Source organism: Epinephelus moara, chromosome 1, assembly GCF_006386435.1.
Source record: "Epinephelus moara isolate mb chromosome 1, YSFRI_EMoa_1.0, whole genome shotgun sequence".
NCBI classification, from domain to species: domain Eukaryota; kingdom Metazoa; phylum Chordata; class Actinopteri; order Perciformes; family Serranidae; genus Epinephelus; species Epinephelus moara.
The window spans coordinates 45,433,896-45,457,428 of record NC_065506.1 but is presented as its reverse complement, the minus strand read 5'-3'; the positions used below and the strand labels follow the sequence as shown (position 1 = coordinate 45,457,428).

At 42.3% G+C, this 23,533-nt stretch overlaps 2 protein-coding genes across 2 annotated transcripts in view; one reads left to right on the top strand and one right to left on the bottom strand.

The window, feature by feature from the left end:
- txlng (taxilin gamma) overlaps window positions 1-23,533 on the bottom strand; it is a 765,700-nt gene that overhangs the window by 460,067 nt on the left and 282,100 nt on the right. The gene's annotated exons all lie outside the window — the stretch shown is intronic.
- prmt3 (protein arginine methyltransferase 3) overlaps window positions 1-23,533 on the top strand; it is an 88,297-nt gene that overhangs the window by 51,474 nt on the left and 13,290 nt on the right. The window contains exons 12-15 of the mRNA XM_050052750.1: window positions 2,672-2,859; window positions 7,709-7,795; window positions 21,150-21,200; window positions 22,070-22,157. Coding sequence (XP_049908707.1) covers window positions 2,672-2,859; window positions 7,709-7,795; window positions 21,150-21,200; window positions 22,070-22,157 — 414 coding nt within the window. The remainder of the gene's footprint in view (window positions 1-2,671; window positions 2,860-7,708; window positions 7,796-21,149; window positions 21,201-22,069; window positions 22,158-23,533) is intronic.

Sequence of the window (23,533 nt, the reverse complement as noted above, 5' to 3'; positions counted from 1 at the left end):
GAGAGGCAGGGTTCACCCTGGACAGGTCACCAGACTATCACAGGGCTGACACATAGAGACAAACAACCATTCACACTCACATTCACACCTACGGACAATTTAGAGTCACCAATTAACCTGCATGTCTTTGCACTGTGGGAGGAAGCTGGAGTACCCAGGAAAAAAAACATGCTGACACGGGGAGAACATGCAAACTCCGCACAGAAGGGCTCCCCCACCCCAGGTTTGAACCGAAACCCTCTTGCTGTGAGGCAGCAATGCTAACCGCTGCACCACTGTGCTACCAGAACCCACGTTCAGTGAAGTAAAATAACATTCTTAATAAATAGAGTCTGGCTTTGGAGAGAACATAAATACATTTTACTTAAACTTGCCATCTGTTTGGGATGTATTGAGCATATGACTGGATAAATGAGACTTGGATTTTACTGCATGAGATTTGTGAGAGTTTGAAAATGGAGGATTTAAAATATATTCTTGTTGTGTTTAAATGTAGACCGCTTTTACTTCAATTCAGGAAGAATATTGTCAGTTTGTTTCACTGTAGGAATGCAAGAAAAACAACGATTTCTCCACAAATTCAACATAACGCATAGAAGAAATGGTCATTTGGGGAGTGAAGTATTCCTCTGAGGCCCAGCATCAGTGCTTGACCTCGTTGATGCTGTTGTGGTTGGAGAGCAAAGCCCTGCATTCAGCTTCCAAAATCTTGCTGGAAGTATTTCTTGGGGAGTTATATTATATCAGCTTATGAGTGCTCATGGAAGAGTGAGATTTTGTACAATCATATATGGCAGTGTCCAGGTGTCCACATTATACCCGTCTAGTGTGAGTGAGTGTACAGAGTGTAAAGTACGAGGTATTAAACCAGGACAAAATGACCATCAGGCCATGTTTTGTGCACACGTGATGGATACAGTCATTACAGCAGCCTCATGAAATTGATGCAAAGCTCCACACCCACAAGATGTTAAGGCGTTCTCTGATTAAATTTGTTGAATGCTTTTCAAGCCATTAAATTTGTTGATATTAAGCATGTCTCAGCACTGAGAGGCAAAGTGTATGGGACCAGAATTTTTCCCTTAGTTATGATTAATGATCCTTAGAGTTTAGAGGAAAAAAATTCCCCTGAAGGGATTCAGTCATCGCTGACCAGGCGGCCTCACAATAGTTGAGCCCACTGAAAATGCATTTTGAGATGCAGTGACCTCCAAAAATATGAGACATTTGTTTTACACTCTTGTTTCTTTTGGATGTGTAGTGCATTGTTAGGATGTCTCAGACACATTCAGGTTCAATTTAAGTGCTTTGTCAGTAGACCTTGGTGATACAACAGTTTAAACAACAAATAATTAAAAATCTAATAATAAAAAATACAGTTTAAAACCTCTGATGGGGCTGGTAGATGGAGCCCAAGTGCAGACAGACTGCAGTAAGATGCAGAAATAGATGTCAAAGTTTCCATGGGTGAATTTCTCCCAACACAGGCAGGAGCTGTAGGAAATGTCGACAAGAAGTTGCATCTTTAGGGCTCCAGGTCTTACCAGCTCTGAATGAAGCTTTTCTGCTGGCTGTGGATGTCTTTTTTGGCGGAGGTACTTTTTATGGCTGGTTGCCTTTCCTGTCTCTGGCTGCGGGCCGGCTAACATCACTTAAACCATTGCAAGGAGTGAGCAGCACCAGAGGAGCTACTGTAGCATGTCACAGATGGTCTCCCCCCACCGTCCTCACTCTGTCTTTCTCTCTGTGTCTGCCTCCACTTTATTTTCTCTAGTTTCTGGTTTCTCTTTACGAAGGGATATAAAGTATTTTATCACACTGCCAGCATACCAAAGCAAACTCACAAGCTGCTAACTTAAAGCAGCACTTACCTTTCTGGAAATTTTACAAACGTTTAGCAACTTTTCTCCCTAACAATGGCAGACAAATGCAGACGACCGCTTCCACCTCCAGCCGCTCCAACAGGGAAATCAGTGGGCAAAAGAAAGAATATTGCAGAAAAAGCTAACGCTAAGAGAGAACTCGATGCTGCAAGAGCCAAAACAAAGCTTCATCCTGAGCTAAAAAGGGACGAGATGGTCATAGAGTTTCTGTTGGACAGGTATTTTTAGTTTGCCTCTAATGTAACATAGGCTATGATGTTATATATGACAACACAGCATCCAGTTGCTAAAGGCTAACATTAGCCTACTGTAGCGTAGCCTCTGAATCTTATTAGTAACGTTAACGCTACTATCTAACGTTAGCACTGTAACCTTACTCTAAAACTCATCAGTCATCACTGACTCCGGTTGAGTTTTAAATCTCCAGGGTTGTGTTTGACTGTCTTGGTTGTAACGTTACACTCGCTCTCCTCTTCTGTGTATCTAACGTTACCTTGCCAACGCCTACATCTATCATAGACGTAATGAGGACATAATGGAGGAGGGGGGAGTAGGCCTTTGGAGGCTAAGTGCTGTGTGAAATGCAAGAAAGGTAAGAGTAGCTTTAAGTAAATATGTCAGTGAGCGTTGTGAAGTTGCCCAGGTCATCGCAGTGAACGAAAGGTTGGTAATATTTTAACCCTGGGACCTGAATGTCAAAACTTGAGGCTGATTTGTGACTTTTAAACAATATCTATGTATGTTATAATCAGTTCTTGACTCCCTCTGCTCCTCTCTTTTCTCCACAGTCTACCCAGACCTTTGTAACATCAGCCTGGCAGCAGTTGGAGACACACAGAAGCACCAGGACCACATTGCATTCTGGGATGACGTGTATGGCTTCAACATGGCGTGCATGAAGAAGGTTGTGGTGCCTGAGGCTGCAGTGGAGGTGGTGAATGCGGACACACTCATCTCTGAACCTACAGTCATACAGGTAAACATGCTTATAAGTTATAAACTACATCAGTTTTACCAGTATTTCTGTAATGATAGTAAAATGCAACAGAGTGACTTGTCTCTGTAATCTGACATATTACTGGTTGTTTTGGCTCGACATGGACCCAATGTGAATTTTTTTTAAATGGCAGAAGTGAATATACACTATGACCGGAATAACCACTAGAATTCTAGCATTTTCCAAGAAGTAAAATTCACTGTAGTGTCAGAAATAGAAGGAAATAAAATATAGTTGCATAACCTAATACTGTAGGACTGGCTAAAGTTTAATTAACTCCATCTAGGCCTGTAATGAAATGTTCTGTTGAGGTCTGAGAATTTCTTTCCTCTATTTTGTGTGAAGAATATGAGTGTTTGTTGGCTGCCAGCCTGGGGTCAGGACCTTACAAGGGGTTGCAGGATGGATTTAAGGGGTCACATGATAATTACAGGGGGTAGGAAATAATAAAAAAACAACAACATTATGCCACAAAAATGTTTGTTCTTTATACTTTTGTGTAATCTTGTTTTTTTCTTGTGAAAAACTGAAAAGTGTTTAATCTACAGGCATGTAAAAATATTCTGACAAAATCACCTGGGTTTGCACAGCACTTGTTGCTCAGAGATGACAGGTGACGTCAACCATTATGATAAACAAATATAAAAATAACTTTAACATGTTTCTGCCAGGTGGCTCTGAGGCTAAAGGCCTTTGCACAATAAGTCTGATGCGTTTTGCTGGTCTATTCATTGTGAAAAATAGCAATACGAGACAAAATGGAGTCATCAAGCAGTAAGGATGATTTTGTGGTCCTTTCCCCTGAGAGTAGAAAAAGAAATCCTGAGAGAGAATTTTATCTGCTGATAGAGGAGCTGCAGAATTTTCCCGATCATTTCCAGGTCTATTTTAGCGTGTCAGCTTGATTCGTTGCTAGCAATACTGGAATCACCTATTAAATAGAAGACAACTAATCCAATTGAACAGTGGCTGGCAATACATGTCTGGTAGCTACACACACAGATGCAAAAAAACACAGAAGATCAAGCCGTTTCCAAGAACTTTAATGAAGGTCGAATGTTTTAGAGTTGGTGTTTGAGCATGATTGACACAATGTGAGGTCGTATTTGGACAGACAAACCCAGACTTGATGTGCAAAAGCCTTAAATCTTTATCAAAGACTTTTTGGATTGGATTTTCAATTCTGTCACCAGTGGATGACACCAACTTCCCACCATCTGATAGCTAACACCTGTAGTGGCTCGACGTATTGACAATCCAATATGTGCGTCTGATTCTAATGTACACGGATGTTGGAAGCTACAAGTTGGAGAAATAGAGTTTGCGGCGCCTGAGCTGTTTGGCTACAGACAGGGAGTGAGCACAGGAGTTAGCTGTGGAGAGAGAGATAGGGCCCTGGAGGTGTGTGTGTGTGTGTGTGTGTGTGTGTGTGTGTGTGTGTTTGTGTGTGATGCTGTAGCACTGGGTGATTGATCTGTCTAATCCTTGTTTAAGTTCCTCTTAAGGAAACTTCATTACTCTCAGCCCCCCGTGGATAGAGCGGTTTTCACTGAGCTGATGGGAGAGCACACACATTACACAGAGATAAAGCAAACACACACACACACACACACACACACAGTCCAAAACATATAAGAGCCTCTTCTGAATCTTTCTGTGCGGGAGCGCTCTTCCTTCTTGTCTCTTATACCATCGCGTGTTTCTCCGCCGGTTGGCCTGTTTGTTAAGTAGCATGTGCTCCACCCATGTGTGGATGTGATGAATGAGGGCAGAACTTGATATAATGGAATTTGAATCCTCTAATCGATAGTTTCTCCCCTCCAGTGACAAATAGACAGCCCCTCTGCCCAAATTACATGGACTCTCATCTATTGCCTCCCCTTGATACGATCCAATAGCATTCCATTAAGGCTGGCTGCTATTCCGTAAAATTGAGAGCCCTTTCATGGAATTATAAATTCCTGCAAAACAGATGAGTGTTTTTTCTGAGTGAGAACAGATAGGAATGTTTAACTTGACCGGAATAACCACTAGATCTCCAATCTGTGCCACACATGTAAACCTGCCGGGGATTATCCATATTTATTGTGTAAGCGCAGGTTTTGTGCTGAGGTCAGTGGGCTCTTTTTTTATTCCAGCTGATTTGTGATCTAGCAGAATTTAGTTTTTCTATGATCAGCTTGCAGCTAACCAGCTAGCCACCTAGCCGTTTGGAGCTAATGCAACATTTTAAGTAAGTGTTAAATTGCTGTTGGGCAGAGTGTGGAGTTATATAATGACAGTCGGGGGGGTCAACTTCTTCTCCAGGGCGTAAAAGGAGCCCATGCAGTACAGTGCAGGCGTGTGCTTCAGTGAACTGGAGTCTTTCAATCCCTACAGTATCTTACTTGCGTCACGTTAAATCAAATCCATTACACCAGCTCATGGGGCACGCACCAGTGACAACTTTTATTGTCAGGGGTCACCAACAAAGTGTTCTAGAGGAAAACTGCCAGGAGGTCACACACACACACACACACACACACACACACACACACACACACACACACACACACACACAACAGCAGCAGACCATCATTTCTACTCAAAAAACACAGCCCCACAGAGATAGGCCAGAGGTCGGCAACCCTTTACGATCAACAGAGCTATTTTTGGACAAACAAAGAACAACAAAAAATCTGTCTGGAGCTAAAAAACATGTTTGGGGCTTAGAAGGAAGGTAGCACAGTCTGTTAAGTCTTCATTACTGATAGATCTAAATGGTCATTCATAATATGTTTAAGGTAACGACTCTGCAGTGGACTGTTTATGAATATTGGTGATTTAACTTTGCAGCTTTGGCAGTGAAAGCCAACAAATCTGTCCATGCACAATAAGATTTTCCTCTGAGACTTTTCCTTCTTTGGATTTGGACTTCATAACTAGGCTCAAGACTAACCACTGCAATAAGGTTCAGCAAAATATAGAAAAAAGGTGCCCAGCTGCAGGCGTGTGACGCACATTGTAGTTGATGAAATGTTGAAACATTGTTTTTACTCGCTGTGTAGGGTGCACATTTTTACAATTGGAGAATGTAAGAATGATTTCAGGCCTACAACACTGATAAATAAAAATGATTCATTTCCATATAGTTTGTGTCAAAGCCAGAGGGAGTCACTAATTATTTTTTATTGTGGTTGTTCTAAGTTTTATATAAATTGTTCGGGTATGCAGCGATACTTCAGTGACCACTTTCTTTTTCTGTTGTCTTAAAAGAAAAAATGTATACTTAATTCGTTGTAAATGTCTTAATACAATTGTATACATCTGCAAAACCCAATAAAAAAAGTTGGAGAAAAAAAAAAAAAAAGCCAGAGGGAGTCACTGAAAAGAGGGTCAAGAGCTGCACGTGGCTCCGGAGCCAAAGGTTGCCAACCCCTGATATAGGCAGATGTGTTGCTACCATACAGCATCTCGGCCTGTACCTGACTAACATTAAAGACACAGACCACCCAATCACTAACTGTTTTATCCGCTTTTTAAAATTGAAAATAGTCCAAGAGGAAAAATCACTTAACATTTCACATCATTTAATCAAACACTTCACATTGTAAATCCTGTCCTGGCTCCAATACCAAAATAATTAGATAAGAAAGGACTCAGTCTGTTGGTGCAGAAACCTGAGTCAGAGTGACTTCTATCTTTTCCATAAATTTAGTGAGCAACATAGGGCACCTGTGGAATTGATCCTGCAGAATATAGATGCATTTATTTTTTATTAAAGTCATTCTTCAAAGTCAAATCATTTTTCCCTTTTCAAGGTAAAAAAACAGCCGCCAATGTTTGATTTTTGAGTGGTCTGTGCCTTTAAGTAGTATCTCGGCTGATGTTTCAGGCCTCACAATAACTTCAAAGTAAAACTCTGACATCAGTTAATTTACCAGTGTTGACAACAGCTCAAATTATTACAAATGCAGCATTACAAATAAGCGATTTTGATTGTGATAACTCTCCAAAGTGAGTCTGTATGTCGTCAGAAATGTCCTTTATCTAACTTTATCAGTCATTGTCAGGATGTTTTTTTTCCCAGCAACTCAAAATCAAAGAGTAAAGTAATAAAAGTAATAGTGGGATTTCTTTTTTCTACTTTAATAGTGATTCAGGTATACACGTGTACCTCCTTTGAATAAAATCCAGTTAATCTTATTTTCATATGTATTTGTCAGCTCCTGTGCATCTCGAGTGGTGATAACACAAATAGAACAAATGATAAAAAGGAATGAATGAAATCAATAATTTCTTGTCGTTCAGGTGGGACGGGAGGTCTTACTATGGAATCTGTTCTACGTCTGACCACGTGTGTATGCGTGCTAGGCCTGTTTTTAACAATGTCGTCAAAACTAATAGAAGCATTGGTCAGAACACTGAAAATAAAGGTTGTGATACACCACAGTTTCTTTTAAGACAAAGAAAATATAGCTGTGGCAGCCTGAAAGGAAATACTGTTATATTCAGCTGAGACATTTTATCCAAAATGATTAATGAAGTCCGACTGAACCAACATACATCGTTATGATTCCTGTTACAGACTCTACTGAACTGTAGGCTGTTTGTAAAATACAAATACATTTGAAAAAGAACCAGCACACATCCTGTCCTCTCTGTGAGTCAGATGCTCCAGCCAAAACAAAGAGCTGCTTGCAAATCAGATTCCTTCTACACCGTCTGCATGTTTGTTCTGATTGTTCAGTTGTTTTGTATCGCTAGATCACAGTTCAGATTGTCATCAGTGTTTATCTTTTGTTGTTGTTGTGCGTCTAATGCTTGTTTGTTTTTTTACTTTTAACAGACGATTGACTGTAACAGAGTGTGTCTGTCTGAGCTGGAGTTTGCATCAGATTTCTGCCTCAAGATAACAAACAGCACAGACTGCACGGTAAGTACACACATATAGACACTACCCACTCGTGCACTGAGACATCCACAGTGATATTGCTCTGCAAAAGTTTGTAGAGTTTGTAGAGCTGGTAAAGTTTGAGTTTTAGCCTCAAAATGATCTCAAAACAAAAGTATATGAAGTATTTTGTCTTGCATGCAGTGCCTCAGCAATAATCAAGTACCACCCGTATGACACCAGGGCCTAATTGTGTGAATTAATTGATCAACATGTCATATTTAATGTTGCCGAGATCTCAAATGTAAAAACAAATGATTTGGGGGAAAAACTCATTAGTGTATTAAGAAAGAAAAATAACCTGGGAAACAAAAATGTTTTGTCTCGTCAATTCTAATTTAGTCCAAAAGTCAAACAATAAGGGCTACACACACACACACACACACGCACACACACAAATACAAATAAACGACCTGAGACAAAAGTTTGCACATCCACTGTTACCACCTGTCATTTATCAGAGTTATTGTGTGAAGGAGCGAGGCAGTACAAACAGCAGAGACATCACTCAGCTCACGTTGATGGATTATGTTTCTGTATTTAAGAGGATGTCGGTCAGCTGGATATTTAATAGAGTTTCAAATCGAATCAGAGCAGAGAGGCTAATGTGACTTTGAATTACATGTCACACAACATGGTGAATGTTCGCAGCCTGCGTGCCCTGTCATTCTCTCAAACACCAACACACACTCGGTTACACAATCACAAGCCACCTCTCACATCAGAGTGTGGAGTAGTTATGATATGGTATATCTACTGAACCAAAGCTTGACTCTGTTTTTCAGAGGTAGTCTTCATGTTTCAGCCTTGTCCCCTTTTATATACTGTACTTGCCTCACGTGTCAACTTCCTGTTACTTACTGTGACCTTAAGGTACAACTCTTTCAAGTGTTCGGGAATCGGGAGCACACACACACAAGGAAAAGTTAATGAGAAGCCCTTTCCTAGATACAGCGGGCGTTCTTCCAAACCACCCCCTTCACCCTCTCTCTACACACTTTAACTCAATTTCCGCATTCACGCGAAGGGTCAGCCACCTTTCGCCATCCCAAACCAACTAGCAGAGAGTTGAAGAAGGTTTTAAAACCCTCCAAACAAACGAGCCTGCATCAATGCCAACTCACTGACCCTGTGTGCTGTATTTTGTCATTAAAGACGTTCTGTACAAATTAAATTCTGTGCAACTACCCTTACAAATGTAAACAGCGTTTAACAACTTAAGGTTACACTCTATTTAGGATCAAATCTCCCCTTCTCTTGTCTCTAGAAATCTGTGGTTGAGTTCATTTTAGGGGAGGGTTTGGTTTTGGAAAGGCTCTATATCTACTGTCTCGTGTGCCTTTGAGCAAAACACATAAAGCCGCTGTTACACTTGAGCACTGTTGAAGCAGTTGCTGTTGAGCCTGTGAATCATCCTGAGTAACCAGGACATTGTTTTAGGGATGCTGTTGTTCTCAAATGTAATTATCTGCATTGCTCAGTATGACAAAGGGTCGGTGATACCATGTGTTTTTGGTTGTGACTGTTGTGATAAGATACCTTATTTCACTGTAAGGCTAAAGGTGGATATGTACGTCTGGGTTTTGTGTTCTTCAGAGTTAGCGTGCAGATGATTTGCAGCCCTGTTGGAGGAACTGAAAACCCCTTAAAAGAAGGGGAGAAAAAAAAAAAAAGCCTGAAAAGTGTAACTACACATTAGGCATACAGTGTCTTTGTGGAGCTGTGAATGTTCACCTTGGCCTACTTTGTGTTCATCCCACATGATTTTGGTGCTGGTACTGTTTGCTGATTGTGAAGACCACACGTAGGAAGTTGAAAACAAGCTTAGTGTTCTCTTAGTTGTCTGTAATAGAAGAAGAAGATAAACTTTATTAATCCCAGAGGGGAAATTTTTTCACTCTGTTGTCATATACGCACAGGCCCGAAATACACACACATGCACAAACAGCATTAATAGAGAGATGTCAGGGCGAGGGGGCTGCCTTGGACAGGCGCCCCGAACAGTTGGGGGTTCAGTGCCTTGCTCAGGGGCACCTTGGCAGTGTCCAGGAGGTGAATTGGCCTTTCCAGCTACCATTCCACAATCCATATTTGGTCCAGTGACCATCCAGTTCCTAACCCAGGTCCCTAAGGACTGAGCTACTGCAATGAACAACGCATCCATTTAGTGTTAAAGTTAGTGCTGAACGAGTGATTGAAATTGCAACATAGCCTGCTGCATTTTTCAACTCGTAGGAGGCACACCATTTGTTCCAGGCAAAATGTGTCAGTGTACCAGTTTAATATTGTCGTGCTGCAGAGAAGTCCAGAAGTCCAGACTTAACAAAGCATCTTTGTTTGGTACAGATCACACCCTAATTATATGAATATATTTTTCAATCAAAATTTGAGCAATAATGTAAAAATGATTATTCTCTTTATTATTGCAAACATGCAGCAACCTCCGAGGCAGAAAATGAGGCCAACATGAAAAGGTGCAGTTCCTCTAATGGCCACTTGAGGCTGGCTGTAGAAGCCAATCAATCCCCATAGACACCCATGTTAAAATGCCCAACTTTACAGCAGAAATAAACATGTTTACAACCTGGTACAACAACAGATTTGGTCTCTATAGCTTAATTACAACTGTGTGTGTGGGGGTGAATTTTTATATAACTCACTTGTTTACATTTTATTAAGGCCGAAAGTTACACATAATTAAAGGATAGCCGCTTTGAGTGACAGGCTGTCTGCCGATAGTGTCCTCAGCTTCTCAGTCAGATCCGCCCCTCGTTCATCTACGGCACCAGCCTGTCACCCAAATATGGTCACCTCTGGCTCCAAAAAAACAAGATGGTGATAATCAAAAAGCTCTAGTGAAAGTGAAGTTAATGTGAAAATGCTTTAAACCTGCATTCTTTCTAATGGCCAACAGGGGGCGACTCCAATTGTTACCAGAACAAGTCCAATTGTATAAATGTCTGAGAAAATATCTCTACTTTTCACTTGATTTATTACCTCAGTAAACATTTTCCTAATGAGTTTATGGTCTCTGTTGCTAGTTTCAAATCTTCTTCAATACAGCATGATGTTAAGTCTGTAAATTATGGTCCCATTGGTCCGTCTCCTGCAAATATGGTCAGTTCTGATGTCAAAAAATCTAAGATGGCGATGGCCAAAATGCCAAACTCGAGGGTCCTATTCGAGACTTTTATACAGTCTATGGTAAATTGATTTTTACACAAATATATAAAAAACAAATTCGTACTCTTTAATTACCTCTGACCCTCTCTTCTGTAATTGAAAACGTCACTGAAAATAAATGCAGTTAATTAACACAGACAAAAATAAAGAGTCCTATCTGAGACGTTCCATGACTCATCTTAAACCCTGAAAAAAAACCCTTTGAGTTGTGCCGTGCAGGTCACAACTGAAGTGTGTGTCCTCAGTGAGGGTCAGCTACAGGCACCAAAGCATGGAGAATGGTTTATGAGTCTATTTGGTGAGGTGCTGGCAGCCACCATAAACTCCCCCCCGCCTCAGCCATCCCCACACCACTTCCCCCCTGAACTTCCTCCAACGCCTGAGCCACATTTCTCTGTGTGATACCAGCAGCGACCTGCCGACTACAGAGCAGCCTCACCACTGCAGGCTCTGACGCTCTGCACCGTGAGAAGTGATCTGTCTGTAGAAAAGCCCATTGTGGTGGAGCAGCTTTGTGTTGTGCTGCAGTGTTACTGCACTGTCTGGTGTATTGGTTTAATGGATAATCAATAGGTGGTTATTATCTGGCCTGTGCTCCCTGGGTAAGGCTGGTGAGTTTAATGGGATCTGTAAACATCCTCTCATTTTTCCTGTCTTTTCTGCTCTGTAATTGAAAACATCCAGTTTCTATATCGAGGATCTAAGTCCAGTCATGTTAGAGGTCCTGCAGCAAAACAGATGATGGGATCGTGTAGTAGAGAGGTGTCATTTTTCTGTTTGTTATTTTTATTGTTTAAGGTGCTTTCTTGCCATTTCACGCTCTTGATCAACCTCAGTTGGCGTCCAGATATACAAGATATGTGTATGTCTTCGATAAATCCCATGCATGTGATACATTCAGGCGTGCTATCAGACTCGTTTTACCCAGGTGTTTACAATGCAGGTGTTCTGTGTCGAAGGTATCACTTGTACACATTGTAAATACTCGCCTCCTGCATCCAGCCTGCTCTTCCCAGGATTTACAGATGGATTATTGACCTGCAGGAAGAGGGTGATGCTACCATAAAGATACTGATCTGTAGTCAGTATTGGCTGCAGCTCCTCAGTAGTAGTTAAGGTTAGGATGTGTGAAGGGTAAACCGCTCCTGGACCAGTGCTCGGGGATCGGTGAGGGAGAGCCGCTGCGCCTCCCGTCCTGTGATGGAGCGCCTGCTTTTGTTCTCCTGTCGACAGTCCATTCATCAGCTCAGCCTGCCTAACCTTGCATTAAATGAACAGCACAACCCCTGCGTCTGCGCCGTTCTCACACAAGACAAATCCTCTCACTCTTGCTTTTTTTTTTCATCCCTCCATTCCTTGCCTTCCTTTTACATCTCACATGTGTCTTGTATACATCATGTCGGCCTTTAGAAACTGTGAAGCCACATACAGGATATATTTGTGCTGAAACTTTCACTAAAACTTGGATCAGAAATTCTCTCAGGGTAGCTATACCTTTTTTGCTTTAGCCCCCACAGCTCCATGATCCATTTACCTGAAGTGTAGAACAGGTAGCAGAAATGCCTCTTCCTCTCCTAGAGGCTGAAAATGATGTATGCTGATGGTGTTGCAGGAGAGAATAAGTTTCTGTCTGTAATTAATTTTACTGCTGCTGTCTCACTGCTGCTGATGTAGCTACTGTAGCGCTACAGAGGAAAATGTCTCTGCAATCCATCTCTAACCTGCTTTCCATCAAATTTAAATTGTGTGTGTGGGGGGTTGGGGGGGGTGGCCTTCTGGACTGACGGGGCAGGCACTCGTCAACTTCAAGGACGATTTTCAACACATTAAGAAGGAAATTGTTAATGGAAAAATCCACTGTTTAAGGCTCAACACTGCAAAGCACATAGTGTTTAGAGTTGTCAACAAGAATAGTTTCTGCAGGCTATTTCAAGTTGCCTATGAATAAGTGTTCAACATACTGATTTATGTCAACATCCTACTGTATAATATAAAGGTGGGGTCGATGGGATGGGTAGTGAAGGTCTCCAACTACCACCACCTTTCACCTGGGAGACCAGTGTTCGCTTCTTGTTTAAATGTAAAGCCAAACCCAGTCCTTTTGCTTTGGTTGTCTAAACCCAACCATGTGCGTGTGTTGGCAGGTGACTTGACAAGCTGCATCATAGGTGACACTGTAAGTTGGCTTGAGTCGAGCTGAGACGGGACAGTTCACACAGCTGCAATGTTCTCCTGTAAAATGGTTTTATCTTGTGACAGATTTTTTGGCCTTAACACAATCACAAACTCGTGCCATCTTCATTTGCTCCGGTTTGTTTAGTGTTATTCAAGAAAGATAAATTAAAAACAAGCCACAGCCTGTTACTTAAGGCTAGTTCACATTACACGATTTTCACCTCGCAAAATGCATCGCGGACGTGTGTTTCTGTCATCGGGAGTCTCGCCAACTACATTATGACCTGTGTGTGCACACCACAAGATTTCTCCACCGAACCCTCGCCGACAGAGCCTCAGATAACACGGTGATGTCACCAAACTACATTTTTTTTAACTTGGAGACGACACATCGTAAAGGCATGGATATTCTTCCCAGTGTTGAATCAGATCTGCCTCCAGGGCCTGGGTCCAAACACAACACGCTCCCCGTGACCCTGTGGACGTCGCCATTGTTGTTGTTGCTTGCCGGCTTGTCAGTGTTGCCAGATCTTGGGAGAGAAACAAGCAACCAGGGCTATGGAAACAAGCCCAAAAGAAGCGACGGATATATACAGAGGAAGGCGACGTTTAGAGAGCAAGCCCAAATAAGCAACTCCACTTTAGAAACAAGCCCAAACACAAATAAGCAACTCCACTTTAGAAACAAGCCCAAACAAACATAACCTGCGACTACCAATATTTGTAAGCGATTTACAAAAAAACAAGCCCAAAGTCGCGACTAATAAGCGGACCTGGCAACCCTGCGGCTTGTCCTCGTCACATTTCTTCCGTCCTCCTGCGTGCTGACATGTGACATATCCCGCCTCTCATTGGCTGATGCTCTTTGTCAGTCGTGTCAGCCTTCTCCAGTTTTCTAGCATGCCAGATATCCAGTCCCAGTCACAGACGAGGGGGCGACTTGCTTGTAGGCTTGTTCACACATGAGGACTCGTCGTGGCAGACTATCTGCCGACTCACCTCCGACCCAAGGTGGCTCTCAAGATCCTCTGTGACGTCAAAATCGCAGTGAAAATCGTGTAATGTGAACTAGGCTTAAAGAGAACAAACCAGGAGGCACTCATCTATATGGCTGGTAGTCAGCCGGCAAGTTGACCATGACGTGGCTACAGGAAGTCTGCTTTCTATGTGTTTACTTTCTATGACACTCAAAGACAAGTGTTTGAGATGATTACCATTGGAGTACAGAGTTTGGTGTTTGTCTGTGGACAGATTTTCTTAATGAAATAGCATCACAGCTGTGCAAGATGCAGTGACAAAGCTTTACAGGTGTGGAGTTAAGATCACAGTGAAGGCCGAGTACGAAGGTGGGTGTGGTCTGAGCAAGGGGGCCGGAAGTAGGGGGGATAGGAAGTAGGGAAGGGACTGGTGTCCCTCCCTCTTTACGTTTATTTTAATTCGCAGATTGCCATATCACGGCTGATGTGATCCCATTGCAGGATGGTCTCCAGTTTGAATTGAAATTGAATTTTTTTGGCAAAGCTGTAGGAGGCTGGTGCCCCCTGCCCTGATGTGTGATGAGTTTGTGTTTTGCAAATCTCAGTAACAGAGGTGAGTATAAAGTTATTATGACGAACAGTCATAAAATGGGACAAAATGAAAATAACACCCCAGGTTGACATAAACTGAAATTCCCCTCCAAGTTGTGTGTATGTTAACACAACACATGTTCCTTCTTTTGTTTAATTTGCCGCCTCTCTGCTGTCTCTCGCCTTAAATTAAACTGTGCTCGGTGTTTTTATTCCTTGAGATTACCTGAACAAAGCTCAGTGATGCAGATAACCACAGACAGTTTCGCACAGCGTGAATCTGGACCTTCTCCAGCTGTTACAGTACAGTTGTTTGTGTGTTTACCTGAGAGGCATCATGAGTGAGAAACACTGACTGGAGGTGCGCTACAGCCCAGGCTAATTCATGCTCCGCCTCACTGGAGTGGCAGCAGTCGGGTGGAGAGGCTGAGAGGAGAGATGGGGGAGGTGGAGGAGGGGGGAATTCACACCAACCCGCCCGTGAGGTGGTCATGCTTGAAGCCTCCACGCCTGGATAAACCCCATCAAAAGCGCATTAGCCCTCTCTTCTCCCGCCCCCTCCCTCCCTCCCCCTCAGCGCCCCTCCCTCTCCCTCCCCTTAACCCCCCCTCCCTACGTCGTATAATAGTATCTGGCCGGGCCACGCAGCTCGCTGACACACAGCCAGGCGAAAGGGGAGCGATGATGAATTGCTCCCTGTTGGTGTTATCCATGATGATAATTATTAATTTTCCCCCCGCTCTTCCCGGAGAATGGGGGCCGGAGAGCTGCGGTGTTGTGGAGCCTCCTCCGTGGGCCGTCAGGAAGCCCACTGTCATCACTTATCGCAGACAGAGCCGGGGCCCAAGGCTAAACGCTGATGAAAATGAAATGCGCTCATTCTGATTTGTCCTGTTTTTGGTGTGTGGGTGTGTGTATGTGTCTCTATGCTTTAAGTTTACCCTTTCTTTTCCTTGTCCTCTCTGCTTGGCTCTCTGCTTCTTTAACCCTCTGTCTCTTCTTCCATCATGTGCAGAGATGCAGAGGCCTGAATCAGTCAGGGATCACTAAAATTCTCAGATACATCATAATAACGTGGTCGTTAAAAATAGCATTAATTAATGGAACAGGAATTTTGAACATTGGGCTGTGAGGGCTAAGGGCTCATGTTATTCTAAATTTAGGTATAAGATGACAGTTGAGACTGCATTAATGTATATTTTTGATATTCACGTTAAATCAGATTTATTTATTTGTTTCACACACCAATACAATCCGAACCAGAAACCTGTAAAGTCTTCTATTTTCCAACACACAAAAGGTAAAACATAAACATGCAAAATCATTAGTACCTTTTAAATATTAATATTGAAAAAAATTCACATATAATAAGTGCAAAAGTCAAGCGTATAAAAGAAATCTTTCCTCAGAGTCAGACCACTTCTCACGGTCAGTCTCTGGGATTCCTTCAAAGGTCAGATTGTTACGGTGAGACTCTCTAAGGAATCTGCTTTACCATTCATGCCTTCAAGACTTGAGCCAACTGTTTTTTATGTCACGAGTCAGCTCTTTACATTTAACGGACAAGTTGTCAGATACTGATTTTAACCCATCCACATCGATTTGGGGGTATTGATGTCTTGATTTGAGATCATGGAGTTCCTTTAAGACTCAATCTAATCTTTTGTTGGAGGAGTCTATGAACATGTTCAAGAGGTCACGTACCTGTAGCAGTGATTATGTCCTTATCACTTTTCACAGCCATGGGTGGAACCATCTCACTCTTGTTATGAGAGGAAGTAGCCCTTCAGAATCAAAGGCCAGGATTCAGCTTTGGTATTTGGACTGATTATCATTAAAGATCTAATATCTTCATATATTCATTCGTCATTGCCCCAGGTTAGCTGTCAAGGAAGATATCATGCTGATATTTTGGGATTGTCTCAAGCCCAAGCTCTGAGGTGAGCATGGTTAGGGACGGGAATTGATCAGATTTTATCAAAATTTCTGACGTAATTACAGCGAAATACTGTGTTGGCCTGGCACTCCCCCTTTTCTGAATGCTGTAGCTATCAAGGTTCTTATTTTAGATGTTTTTAAACAAAATAATGCAAACAATGATCTTCTGCGACCATTTACAGGAGGTCCATGTTTAAAGGGTTAATAAGCTGTGATATGTTGAGGGTCGCGTATCTATCGCTTGTTTTGATATATTTTGTTTTGCCCTCTAGTGGCCAGAAATCAATTAATGCTGCTTTAATGCATCAATGTTTGAGAGATGGAGCCAGTTTTAACTTCATTCTGTCAAGTGAAGATCACTGAATTACTTTTGCTGTTGAATGACATTTTTTCAGTTCCCATCTGGATATACCGTTTTACCGGTACCGTTTTATTGGCTGTTGTAAAAATTATCATTAAGTCCTTTCAAATGGCCCCAAGAAGTTTGATAAACTCTCTTTCCTCGGCCCAGTTAAATCAGAGAGCATTAAAAGCCTACAGTTCACATCAAGTGTGAGTCATCAAGGTCTTTATTGCTTATCTTAACAATTTCACATCTTTTGTGTTTTATGCATGAGGCACTTACATTCCTTTTTTCCCTTTCAAATGTGTTTTTAATGGAGCAGCGAGGCGCTGAGCTTCTCTCCGGTTTTGTATTTGCAAGTTTCACTCTGTGGCCTAAATTTTAATTGCCCGTCTCGCTGCTGTGTGAAAGTTGCACAACGCAGAAGTGACAATCAATCTTGCTTACGAGGCGTTGTCATCAGCGAGGCGCAATGAGGATGATCTCTGCCTCTCCGGCTGAGAGAGGTGAATCCGCTCTGCCTGACGAGTAATTACGGCTAATTTCCTAATTACCTCAGTACCGAGCGTCTCTGTAGCGTTCATTAAAAGCCATAATTGCATTGGGTTGACATGCTCTTTTATCCACTTTGGGTTCTTTTCTGGTGGTTTAGTTGTGAGCTAGTGCGCCGCCCCTGCCTGTCTGAGTCGATAAAGGTTGATTGAAGCCTCGGTGTGGGGAGTGTGTTGAACACGGCTTCTGACGGCATCGTGATTATCAAGTCTGCATGTGTGTATCTTTATGTGTGTAGATCCACCATGAAAAACAAGATCTTTCAGCTGGTTTTACTTGCATACGTTTTTTTAAATAAAATTCGGGAGACTTTTACAGAAGCATTGAACAGATGGTGCTGTCTTTCGCTCCTCCAAGTGATACAAATCAATAAAAAAACTGTAAAAAAGAAACCTCTTTCCCAGCTTTTACATTATGTTACAGCCACTCTCCCTCTCCAGCACCTTCCCTCCTTTTCATCTTTCTCCATGTCTTCTGTTTTCCTCTCTTTTCCCTCCTCTCCTCTCCTCTGTCCCTCTGTTTACCCCTTTCCCTCTCTTGCATTGATTCGGCTCTTCTTTGTCTCACAGAGCTGGCCTCCAAGTTGTCAGCTGCGTCAGGATTAAAAGCTATTAGTTCTGCATCATTGCCACTACAAGTGCGCTCCTGAGATTGATAGAGTGCCTCTCTTCCTCCAGCGGGGGGAGAAATGGGAGGAAAACAAGCCTGGGGGGTGGTTTTTACCTCACATATCTGACAACGGTCACCTACAGGCACGCTGGCCCTGGACTTTCCCTCAGTTTGTTTTAAATGGGTGAATTGGGTTTCACTCAGCTGTGTTTATAGCTCTGTAAATCCATACCAGCAGACGGCATATTTTAAAAGAGAGACTACATTTCCACACAGGCGTTTAGTGAATTGAAACCTAATATGAAGGAAAATAAGCTTCTCAGTTCTGGTTACACCTAAGACCTAAAATATATTTAATAAAGCTTCAGAATGGCTGGTGTATCTGTCAAACTCTTACCAACGTAACAGTGGATTCCCTGAGAGCAGAGGTTTGTAAGTTGTCTAATTTTCCCTAGTGGGTATTATTTAGATGAACACATTCATATTCAGTTGTACCAAAACCACTGTAGTTTATTTCCCTGAACCGATTCCTCCTCTGAGCTGAGTGTTTTCACATTGCTGCAACACTGTCACCAAAATAGCCACCTTTGCTAATTTTATGTACCAAGGTGGGTTTTTTTATTGTCAGCAAAATTGGCTCGATGTTGTCGCCGGCTGCCTCATAATTTATTTCTTTTGTCCTGTGACAAGTCTCCCAGATGAGGTGAGAGGGAGCACATGGGAGCTGTTGTTGACTCAGCCTAAACGCAAAATCGAGTTGGTTTCGAGCGGAAGGAGGGTTGAAGAGTGCCGTTCTCACATGAGTCATAGTGATACCCTCAGTGTCTGTAACAGGATAGCCTTCTCCAGACCACACACACACACACACACACACACACTGTAGTCAACCTCAGAAAATTACTACAAAATTCTGGAAATTCTACCTACTGTTCAACCAATTAATTGATGGAAATAAATCTGCATGTTATCTCTAGATTATCTAAATCGCCCACAATGCATTGAGTACACTGCCTGGAAGCATTGTGTGTCCGCCATTGCATTTTTTCCTGTCATCGGGCTTGGCGTTAACACTTACCAGGACAAGCTCACTCTGTGTTTGGGCAAGTGGAACGTCACATGCAGTTGTCCGATCTGGTAACTTAAAAGTCAGTCAGATTTCTAGTGTAACGCTACCTAAATAAAACTGTACTGTTTTGCTGAAGCTGAGCTTTTCAAGATAAGCTGCATGTGCCTGTCTCACCATGAAGCATGAACAGGACTGATGAACAAAATCTGACATACTGGACACTATAAAAATTAACTCCAGGGTCACAATGTCATATATGATGTAATGTTACATAATGTTAAGCAGAATTCACCAAGCATTGGATTGTTCACCCGCTAATAGGGAACGTGAGCTTGGTTTTAGACTGCCGTGAGTCAGGTTAGTTAAGGTTGGTGAATGGTCCTTTTGCAGGCTCACATATGGAAACCTTGTTAGAACTTTTACTTCCTCTAGATAGTCAAGTTTGATGATCTTCTCGGGGCTCTGCCAGGGCCATGACCGACCACGTTGGGGCTCATCTGAGGACCTTGCTAAACCATCCAATCAGTAGTAGTGATGGGCGGTGTGTACAAAGGGCATGGACTTAATTAATGTGAGCTTATGACCTGCGCTTACTGAGAATTCCTAATTCATGGGAAGTAATTGCAATAATTAAATATCTCTGGAACACTGCATGCAGGAGACTTTCTTTTTCTTTTGACTGGAAGCTAACCATCGTACCGTTCCAAAGAAGGTCCTGTTGTGATTGCATCCCTCTCAGATGCTTTATAATCCAGCCTTGAACTATGTCTTTTTTGGAGACTTCAGTGTCCAAATCTGACACTGGCCGTCTTCTGTGATTATTTATCCATTTTTCCAAGTGAAAAATGACACTTGAAAAATGGTCAACTTTGGGTACAACACTGTGCTTGTCACTGTCTCTTTTTGCCCAGCTGTCCAGTCACATTGGAGGAGGGGCGGGACAAACACCACAAAAACCAACTGTCACATAAGCCAGTGTCTACGAAACACTTTCAGTAAAGTACCCTTAGATTTAGTACATAACCTGACGGACACATACCTAAACCCTAGATCTGTTTAGCTTTTCCACCGCACACAGTACTTTTAAATATAGGCAGAGTTACTCCTTCCTTGTTGTACTTCCTTTTCACTGAGGATGCAGAGGAACGTCTGCAGCTTGTTGATCGTCTACAGAACAGGGTTGCACGCCGACATTTTCAGAACAAAAAAAGACCAGGCAGGAGTTTTTAGTGTGATGGGATATCTAAAAATAGCAGGTTTGTTCATTGAGTCCTTGTAGATCAAGAGTAAAAATTCTGCCTTGCCCAATCAACAGTCTGCAGTGTTTCTAGCTCCACTTTTTAGTTACGGATCAGTGTGCTAGGTACTTCAGCAGAGAGTTACGAAAAAAATGGTGCAGAATGGAACAGTTCTATTATAATCAGCCACAATTTTTGACAATAGAAACCCAAAAATAACAGTTCTAATGTGTAGCAGACTGAACTGAACGGCTCTGTGGGAATGAGTCTATACATATACAAGTGCTGCACAACAACAATGCTTTGGTGGACACACGGCTATCTCGAAGTTACACCAGCACAATTAGAATTTGGTCAGACGGAGCATATTAACCAGCTGACCACAAGGTGTCAGCCTGAATTCTCATGTCTCTTTAATGGTGTGTTAGTGCTGTAAATATAACTGCAAATATTTAAACAGTACATTTTATTCCCAGTTTGATTTTAGTGTCTTTTTCCTGAACACAGCAGCTCATTTACCTTACTTTGCTCATTAAAACCCTGAGACCTGTTCTGCCTCCTGCCTCTCTCTCTGCACTGCATGTCAGAGTTGCAGTGTAGTCAAACAGATCCAGGGGTTTATTGTACTGTCACATTCTAACATGCCCCTCATATTTCATTGCAGGCAATTGTCGGCTACTTTGACATTTTCTTTGACAAAGGCTGCAGCAACAAGGTAAGCAGAAGTGGTAACAGCCAAGCCATTTAACGGAAACTCAATTATGTTCACGCTTTAGCGTGTTCCCCCTCCCTGAGGCGTACGCTGGCAATCGACGGGCGTCCTAGCCGACTGCTGATATAAGCACTAACCCTGCAGAGCCGGCCAGTTGGAACAGCCGATGCCAAGCTCTGTGAGCAACACAGATATGCCTTTTGATTGCACTTCCTATATTACCTGAGACTCACGCTGCATGCTATGGATGATCCAGAAAATGTGCATCTCACTGGAAGCTAAGGCTGGAACAATGTAACACAGGAATATGTTTGCTTCATAAATACAGCACAGTACATCTATAAATTATTTAGACACAAGTGTATGAGTGGATAGACTGTAACAGAAACCCTGAAATAGAAGATTGATTCCAAGCTTTTGTGCAGCTTTGTTTTAATCTAAACAAGACTCCTTCAGGAGCTACAGTAAGTTGTGCTTCTTGAGAATGTGACACATGGCTGGAATCCTTCCAGGTTTATTACTCTCTACTTTTAAATTTCATTGCTCTTTCTGTTACTGTTGCATATGGGCTCACGTTGAACGACATAAATGTGAATAGCATAGTTTCCCACAGACTCACATTAGACTCATGATTCTGGTCTTTATAGATGTTTTACAGAAACATACCCCAATTTCTTTTTTTTTTTTTTTTTTTAAATAGTAAATTGGTCTAAACAGATTTTTAAGCAGATTTCATGTCATGTTTTTCATGTCATTAAGCATCCAAAAGCTATTTTGTTGTTGCAAAATGCCAAAATGTGACATGGTGCTCCTCGCTCTGAGGAACACTGGTTTGTGATGGTTCTGCTCTTTTTCACATATTATCACACCAGGTGATGTTCTCCACGGGACCTCAGGTCACAAAGACGCACTGGAAACAGACTATCTTTCTACTGGAGCGGCCTATCGCTGTCCAAGCAGGTCAGTAACACACACACACACACAACACGGTTAGGAAACACTGCAACACCGAAATTTTCTGTTTTAATATACAATAACATAATAATAGTTATCGTCAACTCTTATGTAAATATTCCAAGGACAAAAAGAGTTTATGTGTGCCTCAGTTGCATTTTGTGTTTCATTCAGGTTTGTGTTGTACGTGTTTACTTTCCTTCATGATTTTATTTTCCTCTTGAACCTCGGCGGTGCGTCATAGCGAGGTGCGGCAGGTAATCTGTCTGTGGTGGAGATGTAGTCAGGCTGGTTGACACCTGTTATCTGTCACCCACAGAGACAGCAAGGGATCAAAACAAATCACATTCAGCCATCAGAGACAGCATGTAAAACTTCATCTGATAGCAGGTTGCAGGCCTCTGAATCATGACACGCTACAGAGGGAGCGCTCTGTAACTGACCAGTGAAATATTTATAGAAACACTGTATCAGCAGATTAAAGTGTTTTTAACTGGTGCAGCTTGCTGTCAGGCATCGCTGTATGGATGTATGGGATAACTCAGTGCAGGTTCAAAAATGACAGAGTATTTTGTATTGCTTTTGGTGATGTTTACCGTACTGTTTTTATAATGCAGTGATAAAATCAGGCAGCAGTGGCAGTGCCAACTGGACAGGTACGACCCAACGAATCCACTTCAACTTAGACTGACAAAATGTCCTCCAAGGGGCAATTTGTGGTGTGGCACATAATACAGTAAACATAAAAAACACAATTAAAACCGTAGAACAACAACAATTAAAGTCCATGATCACAATCAGTCAGTACAGAAATAAGACACGGCCCTGACGATCAAACTTAACTATCTAGAGGAAGTAATAGTCATAACAAGGTTTCTGTAGGTAAACCTGCAGAAGGATCATTTACTATCCTTAACTAAACTGTCTCATGACGGTCTTAAACCAAGCTCACGTATGGAATTCCACTGAACATGGGCAAGATGTTTTCAGGCAGACCATGTGTACCTTTGCTGACATCTTGAGCAGTTATAGGTGGTTACAGGTCAGACTGCTGCACCCCTGTGATCTTCCCACAGGTCTTAACATGCACATTGATTCCAGAAAAGTGCGATCTATAACATGTCCCAGGTACTTACAGTCTGTCACCACCTCGATCTCCTCTCCTGTCATTTTTGCTTGAGTGAGGGTGATGGGAGGGGGGTGGGGGGGCGGTGGGGGGGTGAGGGGGTGTGCCTTAAATCAAAGATCAGCTCTTTGGTCTTGAATGTGTTCAGATAGAGATGTGATGCCTTTCACCAATCAATAAACTCATTCAGGACTGATCCATGTTCTGCGTCTTGCTCCTCTAAAAGGCCGACTAATGCTGTGTCATCCGCAAACTT